Raw genomic sequence first — 12,055 nt, 5'->3', positions numbered from 1 at the left:
GGAAACGTCAAAAGAAGATGAAAGGAATATACAGTGTCACTATACCAAAAAGAATTGGTCAACATGCAGCCATTTCAGGAGGTAGTATATCATCAAGAACCAATAGTAGGAAGGAAGGTAGGTAGGTAGGCAGGAAGAAGTCCAAGCTGCACTGAAAGCATTGGTGAAAAAAAGACTCCAGGAACTGAGGGAATACCAGTTGAGATGTTTCAACAAATGAAAGCAACACCGGAAGTGCTCGCTCATCTATGCCAAGAAATTTGGAAGACAGCTACCTGGCCAATCGATTGGAAGAGACCTGTATTTGTGCCCATTCCAAAGAAAGGTGGTCCAGCAGACTGGAAATTTTCAAAAAATACCATTAATATCACACACAAGTAAAATTTTGCTGATGATGATTCAAAAGTGGCTGCAGTAGTACATTGACTGGGAACTGCCAGAAACTCAAACCAGATTCAGAAGAGGATGTGGAATGAAGGATACCATTTTTGATGTCAGATTTATCTTGGCTGAATGCAGAGAATACCAGAAAGATGTTTACCTGTGTTTGACTGACTACACAGAGACATTCAACTGTGTGAATCATAACAAATTATGGGTAATATTACAAAGAATGGGAATTCTAGAGCACTTAATTGTGCTCATGCAGAACTTGTACATAGACCAAGAGGCAGTCAGTCGAAGAGAACAAGTGGATACTGTGTGGTTTATAATCAGGAAAGGTGTGCTTCGGGGTTGTTTCATTTCGTCATACTTATTCAATCTGTATGCTGAGCAAATAGTCTGAGAAGCTTGACTGTATGGAGGAGAACACGGCATCAGGACTGGAGAAAGACTTACTAACAATCTTCCATATGCAGTTGACACAATCTTGCTTGCTGAAAGTAAAGAGGACTTGAAGCACTTATTGATGGAGATCAAAGACTATAGCCTTCAGTATGGATTACACCTTGAAATAAAACAAAAATCCTTACAACTGTACCAATAAGCAGCATCGTGATAAAGAAAAGATTGAAGTTGTCAAGGATTTCACTTTTCTTGGATACACAATCAACACCCATGGAAGCAACAGTCAAGAAATCAAAGGACGTATTATTACATTGTGCACATCTGCTGCAAAAGACCTCTTTAATGTATTAAAAAAGCAAAAATGTCACTTTGAGGACTAAGGTGCATCTGTACCAAGCCGTGGTATTTTCAGTCACCTCACATGTATGCAAAAGCTGGGCAATGGATAAAGAAGACCAGATAAGAACTGACACTTATGAATATTGAATATACCATGGACTTCCAGAAGAGCTAACAAATCTGTCTTGAAAGAAGTACAGCCAGAATGGTCCGTAGAAGCTAGGATGGTGAGATTTCATCTCACATTTCTTGTACATGTTATCAGGAGGGCGCATTCCTTGGAGAAGGACATCATGCTTGGTAAAATAGAGGGTCAGCAAAAAAAGGAAGACTCTCAAAAAGATGGACTGACATAGTGGTGCAACAATGGGCTCCATCATAGCAAAGATTGTAAGGATGGTGTAGGCTGGGGCAATGTTTTGTTTTGTTGTACATAGGGTTGGTATGAGTAGGAACTAACTTGATGGCACCTAACAACAAAAGTATACTAATCACAAAATATTAGGTTGACACTGCATGCTATTTCGACCTTTAGTTCATTAGAGAAGTTTTAGAAAAATATTTAGATGGTTTTTCTGTACATATGAGCTAAGAAAATTTTGATCTCTTGGTTTCTTTGAGGGTTTTTTTCTAATTTGTTAATTTATGCTTGTATTTTGAATTTTAGAGAATAGTATTAATTTTATGGCAAACACATTTGAATTTTTATTCATCAGATCTTTCTCATGTTATGCAAGCCATCTAAATCTGATTAAAGAGAAGATGGTCACAAAGGTACAAAAAGGGATGACAAAATCTTTTAGGAAGCAGGAGGAACTAGTATTCAGGACACATATAAAGGAATGGGGTTTAGAACAGTTGATGTTCTCATAATTCCACTAATACAAAATAAAGATTAAGAAAACACTATTGATTGTTAATAACATGAAACTAGAATGAGAAAAGCATTGCAAGGAGCATATTATTTGTATTAGTACCATCAGTTGGAAGAGTAAGAACTCTAATTTTAACTAACTTAAGAAAAATAAATAAATTATTGGTCCTATACCCAATGGAGCCCTCATGGCACAGTGGGTAACTGTTTGGCTGCTAACCGAAAGATTGGCAATTCAAATCTACCAGCTGCTCCTTGGAAACCCTATGGAGCAGCTCTACTCTGTCCTGTTGGGTCACAATTAGTCAGAATCGACTCAACTGCAATAGATTATAACCAATACCCAAGCCATGGTGTTTTCAGTTGCCTCATATGCATGGGAAAACTGGGTAACAAATAAGGAAAACTGAATAAGCATTGATGCCTTTGAATTATGGTGTTGGCGAAGAATATTGAATATACTATGGACTGCCAGAAGAATGAATAAATCTGTCTTGAAAGAAGTACAACCAGAATACTCCTTAGAAGAGAGGATGGCGAAACTTCATCTTACGTACTTTGGACATGTTATCAGGAGGGACTGGAGAAAGATATCGTCCTTGGTAAAGTAGACAGTCAGTAAAAGAGAGGAAGACCCTTATGAGATGATTGACACAGAGGCTGCAATGAGGGGATCAAGCACAGCAGCGATTGTGAGGATGATACAGGACCGGGCAGTGTTTCATTTTGTTGTACATGGGGTCACTATGAGCTGGAATTGACTCAATGAGCCCTAACAACAACATAACCAAGAAACTTAAAGTTGTAGGCAGCCTCTGGTGTGACAGAATTCAGGCTTTAGATCTGGTCATGGGTCTTGCTCTGTGTTGCCTCTCTGTATTTTGATTTACTTTGAAATTTGCTCTGTGTGGCAGGAAAGATGACCTCTGACAACCTCCAGTTCTTATTTTTGTTTTCCATTTTGTAAGCCAAGAAGTCTTTTATTGTCTGGCTCTATCAAGTGATTAGAGGAAAGAACTGACTGGCTCAGACTTGGCAACAAAACTACCCTGGACCTATTAGCATGGCCATAGGAATAGAGGAATGGAATATGATCATTTAGGTAGTTGTTAATTTCTGTGGTCAGTAAAGTGAGGTAGTGTGATTTTCCAGCCAAACAGAAATTTTTGATTGGATTAAGGGAAAAACAGTTTCCCAAGAGCAGCAGAGTTTCTCAACAGAAAAAAAAAAAAAAATTACAAAGCAAAGTAAATCCACATGTTTATTATAGTTTTTAAAAAGTTGAGTGCTATCAACTCATTCTATGTGAGGGCTGCTTGTGTAATTTACTCTAGAAAGGTTCCACAGCTTGTGTGTTGAAATGAACACACAAACTTTTGGTTTAAAACTAGAGTTTTTCTGAGAAGAGTGAAGGAGGACTGATGTGGAAAGGAGATGAGGGATTGGAAAGAGAGTGCTTACAATCACAGAAAAGTTTGGAGCACAGCAAAATATTTTCTTGAGAGGATGCATACACCAAAAATTAAAATAAAACCCAAGCCCGTTGCCGTCGAGTGGTTTCTTACTCACAGCAACCCTATAGGACAGTGTAGAACTGCCCTCTAGGGTTTCCAAGGAGCAGCTGGTGGATTCAAACTGCTGACCTTTTGGTTAGCAGCGGAGCTCTTAACCACTACACCACCAACGCTCAACCTAATAATTTAATTACCATTTACTTTGGGTTTTTATAAATTATGTCGTTTAGTTTATCAGATTAAATAAACAAAAACTATTATTCCCATTTCTTTTCCACTCTGCTATATAGTCTTCATAGAGAGAAGCTAAATAGATTCACATACTGACTTATCTAAGAAACTAGAATTATAATAATTTACTTTGATTTATGTTTAAGTACCAGATAAAGTTCTAGACATATTCAGTGAATATCTATCCCAATTTTTCTTTTTAAATGTATATAATAGTAGTTGCTACCATTTGTGGGGCATATATAGTGTGCCACACACTAATGCTTAACACTTTCCATCAATTGTCTCATTTACTATCTCTTGTGACATAATATAAATGCAAGTGTGTCATATGTCTTCAGAACATTAATCTGGTAAAGTTGATCCTAGATGGACCCATCAACCCAGCAAAAAAAATACCTCTCTTTATTTTTCCCTTTTATCTTCATGAAGTGTATACTTACTTAACATGCTCACGTGTTCCAAACATTAAACAAATAAAAATACTTCTTTTAAGGACCACTGTCTTTAGTTTATTGCTCCAACTGCTTTTAGCTGTCTTTGGAAACATTCACTTGTATTCTCATCTGACCTTCCTATTCTCTTCCCCCACCACATGGTCGCAACCACACACACACACCACGCACGCTCATATTCCTAACTTCTTTTATTTGCACATGGCTATGGTGCTGCTAGTTGACTCAACTCATGCACAGCAGTTGATTTGGACACAATCAATAGCAGTAGTTGTTTAAATTGCTAAAAGGATACATTAATGAGAAAATTTGAGTTATAAAGTGATTTGAGCTAAACAGTGTGGATCCTGTCAGGCAGGAATCATTAACATAAATCCTTTTTATTAAAGAATACCCTGATGTTCAGTGGATTGACTTCATATTTGGAGCTGAAGAGTGATAAAAATGGCAATAAGAATGAGAAAAAGAAGTGACATTAGTAGAAAATACAGTTGCCCAAAATTTGGTAGACTGTGGATCACCTGCAGAGCCAAGTGGATAGCCAAGAAAAGGGAATTAGTAAATTGGACAGGCAGTTAATGTCTACATGAATTTTCAATGTGTCATATTTTTCAGTTGTCAACTATAAAATCCTAATTTTCTGTTCCAATATTTAAGTCTTATCCCTGGCAACATATGGAAGCTTTATACTTATGTTTCAGGTTTTTAGCATAAACTATTAATCAGAGATCAGCTTTTATAGGAAAGTGACATGCAAGGGACTGTCACTCACAATATATATTTTTAAGATGAAATGATCTATTTGCGTAGATTTAATTCCTGACTCCCAATAGACACTGGGAGACTAAAGTAATTTATCTCTCAACTTGCTGGGGGATGTTTTAAATTTCAGTAAGCCTGTATATTATATTACCCCCCCAAAAAACCATTGCATGGACCATTTCAGTAAATTTGTTTCTAGGAGATAATAAATAAACTACTTGGTTACAGTACAGAAATGGAACAATGTTTTTGTCATCTGGTAGTGCTTAAATTATGAAAAATAGCTCTCTAAAGGTTTAACTAATCTGTAAATCTTTAGGAGCCCAGGTGGCACCACAGTTAAGCACTTGGCTGCTAACCAAATGATTGGTGGTTCAAACCCACCAGTGGCTTCATGGGAGAAAGACCTGATGCTCTGCTCCTGTAAAATTACAGCTTAGAAAACCTTATGGGGCCATTCTACTTAGTCACATGGGGTCACTGTAAGTCAAAAATTGACTCGTTGGCACCTCACAACAACAATAATCCATAAATCTAGCTTGAGACTGTTGTTCTCTTTATCCTATCATAAACTAAAAAAACAAACCCAGTGCCGTCGAGTCAATTCCGTCCCATAGCAACCCTACAGGACAGAGTAGAAGTGCCTCATAGCGTTTCCAAGGAGCGCCTGGCGGATTCGAACTTCTGACCCTTTGGTTAGCAGCCGTAGCACTTAACCACTACACCACCAGGGTTTCCTATCCTATCATACTGCACAGGATACACTGAAACTCACTGAAAATCTCTATTTTGATTAAATACATTAAAAGAATAAGTTTAATAATTGTTTAATAATTTGCATACAAATTTAACCATAAGGATAATTAAAAAAAGACTCAATTCTATAATTTGTGGACATCGTAATCAATGTACTATAGTTTTAATCAAGGTGTTGATTGATACTGGTATAATTTTCTGGAGAAGGGATGAGGGAAAAGAAATTTGACTGATACTTTTACCTCTCCTGCTGTAATTTCCCCCCAAAGCAATGTTACTATTTTTGCAACATTTCCTGCCCTGGATATATATTTTTTAAATCACAGAATTCATTTTAACCAGATCTTATTTCTCTGAAAACATGGCAACATAGAAGTTGGTCTAATTTGGTGTGAATTACCGTTCATTCTTGCAAATTATCCTTTATCGCAATCCTTTTAACATTGGTTCTGCCCTTATTTTTCATGCTTCAGTAATTTGAGGATTTGCTCTATTGCAGACCGATTTAGTTTAACATAGCTGCACACATCTCAGTATATATTTTTAAATAGCTATAAATGAATGCGATATAAAAATACGAGTTACTGCTTCATGAAATTATGATTTTTCTCAAAGTTATACTTAAAATCATTCCTGAGCCAAATAATTCTGAAACTGTCTAAACAAAAATCACAGTTAAACAAGTCATTGCAATTTTCTTTAAGAAATTATGATTAACAGACAGAGACTGGAAAATTTATGTTTATACAGTTATATAAATTAAGTGCTCTATGAATATTTGCCATTTATTTTAATGTCATACTGCCAAATAGACAGATGGGGTTACTGATTATATGGAAAGTTACAGTTCCCCAAATTATGATACTCTATATGGATTTATCCCTACTAACTGTGATCCTATATATAACTGTGATCCATTGAGCTCCTCTGTCAAGTAAAATAAGAGAATACTGAAATGTGTATATTACTAATGCAAAGTTTGGGGTTTTAGAAAGGAAAGTACATTTCTAAACTCAAAGTTAAAAAAAAAAGCTCCTAAGTCAAAAGCAAATGTCACATTTATTGGTGACGAAATTTAGATTTGAGACTGAATGTAAATCAGTTGCACATTTCACTAAGGCCTGTGTTCTCTTATTAAAACGTGACAGCCTGTCTAACTCACATGTTTAAGTGTTTGTAGGTTTTTTTTTCTATAGTCACATTTTTGTTTTTCCTTACATTTATATTTTGATCTTGTAAGAAATTAAAAAAAAAAAAACTTTTTTTTTTTTTAAGAAATAAACATTGTATTGAGAAAGAGCTTTTATAAAATTGGAAATATAAAATTTCCAGTTACGAGAAGGAATATGGTTGTTGACATGTAGTATGAACTTCTACCTGATGTATTTCTTTCAGTTTGAGTAAAAAGGAAAAAAAAATAAGTTTTGGGACTTATATATCATCCCAAATTCAGAGATCCTTGCACAAATGCATATTTCCAATAAGTGTTAGAAACAACTTACATTTTCCAAAAGAAAAGCTATGTGATAGAGCTTTATATAAAATGTAAAAAACGAAAAAAAATAGGAAATTCTCAAATAAATTTAGATTTTCTTTATTTTTATTTCAAATACCATTTATCTGAGCAAAATAGAAATTCTTGGTTTAAGTGAAAAGTAGCATTTCTTTATCATACTTGGGCCATCTTCTGACATTGTATACAATATGCTCTTAATGTTAAATTTAAAAAAATAAATTTTGTTTGTTAGATGTGACCGTGTATCACAAACAAAAAATAAATTTAGCCCAATTAGCTGTAGTACCATGAACTGAGTTTAATCCTAGACATAAGTTGTTATATATAATTGCTCTGCATCTGTTATTTTACCTAAAGGGTAGGGGTGTATATGTTTCATTTATTTTGTGTCTCTCTTGGCACAGCTGTATGTGCATATAGGTATTTAATAAATGTCTGTTGAAAATGACGATGCTCAACCACTTAAAATATGATGTAGTTTCACCTTGTTTTCTACATATTCAAATTCTGTAAATATAAGTAAGGGGGTGGCAGAAATGAGTCTAAAATGAAGATAAACTTAATCAGTGTTGCAACTTTTACTTCAATACACATTATAAAATGAAATTTGTCTCCTAAGTACAAATTACAGAGTTGTAAGAGAGATCAATAAACTGATAATTAGATTTGTGTCCCAGGTGGATTAAGAAGATTCTCTTCCTTTCTGGTTTTGTTTTAACTCTGTTGCAAAGCTATTGCTATGAGAAATGTTTCAGAAAATTAGAACTTTTATGCATGTTGAAGTTCTCCAGCTACTTCTTAGTTCTTTTTATTTTTTTTTTAAATTAATGAAATGGTAATTTTAACAGTTCTATTGATTCTAAATGAAATAAATTTAAAGTCATGGATTACATTTAGTATTATGAATCATGTATTCCCACATTTATCTGTACATCATGTCTTAGTTATCTAGTACTGTTATAACAGAAATACCACAGGTAGATGGCTTTAAAAAAGAGAAGTTTATTTCCTCACAGTGAAGTAGGCTAAAAACCCAAATTCAGGGTGTCAGCTCCAGGGGAAGGCTTTATCTTTCTGTCAGCCTTCTCATTTGTCCCCCTGCCTCTCTGCTCGCTTCTTTCTTTTATATCTCAAGAGATTGTCTCAAGACACAATCCAGTCTTGTAGATTGAGTCCTGCCTCATTACCACAACTACCGCCCATCCTCACCCATTAACATCATAGAGGCAGGATTTACAACATATACTTAAATCACACAATACCAGGAATCATGGCCCAGCCAAATTGATACACACATTTTTTGGAGGACATAATTCAATCCATGACACATCAGCTATATAATTGTTTGTTACTGGCCTATATAGAGACCTCTGTTCTATGGCTCTTTAGTCCCATCGTACCTTTTTCACACAAAAAAGGGGAAAGGGATCTGGGGCAAATAAGTTTGGAAAACAGAATGAAATATATTTTGCTCTTGAAGATTTGTAATGTACATTCATGCACTGAAGGGCCTGTGAATTCCTTCCTGCTGAAAAGAGACAATTTTAACTTTTTGTAACTCACTGTTTTCTAAGGTCATATGACCCTGGAATGCAATTGCGAATGAAACATTTATTAATATTATTAATATCTTGAAGAGCTGGTGATTTTTTTTGGGGGGGTGGATACTTTGAGAAGTACTACTAATTTAGTGAACTTTTTGTCAAGTAATCTTCCTTTGTTTCTTTTTATTTTTACATATTATGTGTTTACTTTTTATAAAATTTTAGATTATCTGTGTTTGGAGAGGTTTCAGAGTCACAGAAGAATACATCATTACCTAGTGCTCAAACTGCTCCTGAAGACACGATGAAAATTGACTATATCTCCAGTCAATTCATGAGGAGAAGAAAGGAAAGGGAAATCATTATAAGTGGATTATTTTTACATTGCATAGACCTAGCCTCAGATGTACAGAGAACAGGAATTTTAAACTCCATGCCGGTCATTTTATTCATCTCTTTCCCACTTCCCCTCTGTAACATAATGTATGTCTATAATTTATATTTATGGCATATTTTGGCAACATTGATGGCTCGCCGACTTGTCCATGTATATTTATTCTTGCTACAGAGCCAAAACTAATTTACCACTTTGCTAGAATATGAGATCATTAATATGTTAGATAATCTGATAGTTTTTTGCTCTCTAAATTCACACTCTAAATCTCTTATCTGCATATATTCACATTTCTTCAAGAATAACTTCAACATTGAGATATATGTGTATAAATCCATAAGTCTTAACAAGTAACTTATCTTACACACTGCTTGAATTATCCTTTATATCATTTAATGGTTTAGGTACATATGTTATTTATTTGCATTGTGAATTCATAACTTTTTTTTCCTTGAAGAAATGGTTCCCTGAGCTATGCTGGGATCTTTTTCCTCAGTACAATATACACTTTTCTAATATCATTGCTATACAGTTTTAGTATGTTCTTAGAAAATATTGGCTACATCTATATGAATCTTTGTGGAATATATTGTGAAAAGATATTATAAGGGCTGGTTATTTAAAAATAGGCATCAAATGTGTTCTTTCCTTTTTTTATGTTTTTACTCAAATCAATAAAGCATTTTCTCTCTCTCCTTTTATAGAGCAATGAAGTTGTCTACTACAATGCGAAAGACGATCTTGATGTGAGTATTAAAAGTTTTACATTAAACTCCAAGATAAACTTACATATAATACGTGGATTGGTTTTACTGAGCAAATTTAGCCAGCAGGTTTAGTTTTTCAGAACGAATTGGATAGCATAAGCAGAACTAGTTAAACACAACAAGGTAATGATGAATTTTAGTGCTGATGGGATTTTTAACAACTTATTATTGGTATCTTCCTAAAAAGAAATGCCCTGCATTTTTTTGGATTTGACTGCCCTCCCACTGCACCTTGTGCAGATCCCAGTCTGTTGCTCTGACTTACATGCATTGCACACCATTAGCAATGTTGAAGACAGAGATTGGATCCCATCCCTCTCTGTATCCTGGCTCCTGTCACCAGGGTTATGACACATGTCTGAATAAGCCAAGGAGAATCATTTCTTTTAAATGCAAGTGAATGCCACCCCTGGAAGCTGTGCAGCTTGTCATCACTGCCTTTCCAATCTCTGAAACATACTAGTTGTTTGGTATACTTTTTGAAATGAATAAATCTAATGTGTGTTCCGAGTGATTTTAAGGCATGAATTATTTCACCATGAATCATTGCCATTAGCACCAAATTTGGATAAACATTGGTGAGACATTTGAATTACAGTAAAATATGTGAAAGCTGAAACCTGTGTAAGGTAGAAGCTTGTCAAAGAAGGAAAACTCAAATATTTTCCTCTAATAGACAGTGATAGAAAAGTGGTGAGACTGTACCCTGTCAAAGGGGACAACTAGTGAGACCCAGAAAAACAAGGCAGTCCCTCGAGTTCCAACTCTCACAGGTTTCGTGTACTTAGTTATAATGGAAACATTTGCAAAATTATAAGATAAAGACTGAGCTTAATGCTTTAAAAAAAGCAAATTTTCATATAATTGACTTTTTGTACCAGGAAGAAATGATATCCGGATACACTTCATTCATTCTCAAATATTTGTTGAGTATCTCTTATATTCTAGGAGTTTTTTTAAGAGCTTGAGATACTTTAGTGAACAGAGCAAACAAGTACAATAAAATTATTATTTGTCACCGAGAATTTTTTGATGTGTATCTAAAAACCATGTGCTTCTATACTATTCTATAGAATATCCGTCCAGCTACTTAACAGAAAAGTGAAAAAATACACTAAACAAGTAGAGCCTAAGTTGGGAGATAAAACAACAGTAAATAAGTTTGCTTTAAATGCCACAACTTCCCAAATTACCATTACTACTAATACTATTTCTAAATACCATAGTTTACTGAACATTGACTTTGCCTGCACACTGCTGAGCACTTTACACTCATTATTTTATTTTACTACTAAAATAACACCGTGAAGTAGGTTTTATTTTCTCCATTTCATAGATGAAAAACTAGGATTTTTTTTTTTTTTTTTTAAGTATTGTCTTTCCTGCAGACATTAGGTGTTTTGCTAGTGCTAATTTTGGAACCCTGGTGATGGAGTGGTTTAGAGCTATGGCTACTAACAAAAGAGTCGGCAGTTCAAATCCATCAGCTGCTCCTTGAAAAGCTTATGGTGCAGTTCAACTCTGCACTGTAGGGTCAATATGAATTGGAATCAACTTGATGGCAATGAGTTTGGTTTGGTTTACTATTCCTCTTATGATGAATATATGTGTCATTTTAATGATGTAGGTAGGAAAGGCTTATTAAAGACAAACTGTCAGCTTATACAAAATGTTTTAATAGTTTATTGAGCAGTATCAAAATGAGTATCATTTTCCAAATTATGCTGTTGAGTCTCATCATTAGGATTAATATTAAAAATTATATGATAATGTGCAAATACAAATACTTATTAAATATTCATCAGCCTCCCAGTGATACACCAGTTATGACTTCTATTAAATATTTAATAGCTTGTAAAACTATGACAAAGATTTTATAATAAATTAAGTGGAATGATTAATGTGCTTTGGCCCAATCCTTTAATCCACGTTGCCTAAAGATAGTGATACCAACACAGTAGCCCCCTCTTATCCACTCTTTTGCTTTCTGTGATTTCAGTTACCTGTGGTCAGCCATGTGCCGGAAATGTTAAATGGGTAGAGTAATGAAATCTCACGCCTTTCTACTCCTTCCCACCCTGGGACCATATTCACATAACTTTTATTATAGTATA

General features: G+C 34.7%; 1 protein-coding gene across 1 annotated transcript in view; it reads left to right on the top strand.

Moving 5' to 3' along the window:
* Positions 1 to 12,055, top strand: part of CACNA2D1 (calcium voltage-gated channel auxiliary subunit alpha2delta 1) — a 543,509-nt gene that overhangs the window by 324,014 nt on the left and 207,440 nt on the right. Inside the window, exon 5 of the mRNA XM_064289931.1 lies at positions 9,879 to 9,920. Within this exon, the coding sequence (XP_064146001.1) occupies positions 9,879 to 9,920 (42 nt within the window). The remainder of the gene's footprint in view (positions 1 to 9,878; positions 9,921 to 12,055) is intronic.

This window comes from Loxodonta africana, chromosome 8 (genome assembly GCF_030014295.1).
Source record: "Loxodonta africana isolate mLoxAfr1 chromosome 8, mLoxAfr1.hap2, whole genome shotgun sequence".
NCBI lineage: Eukaryota > Metazoa > Chordata > Mammalia > Proboscidea > Elephantidae > Loxodonta > Loxodonta africana.
Note: the sequence above shows the minus strand (reverse complement) of the source record. Positions and strands in the feature narration are given on the sequence as shown.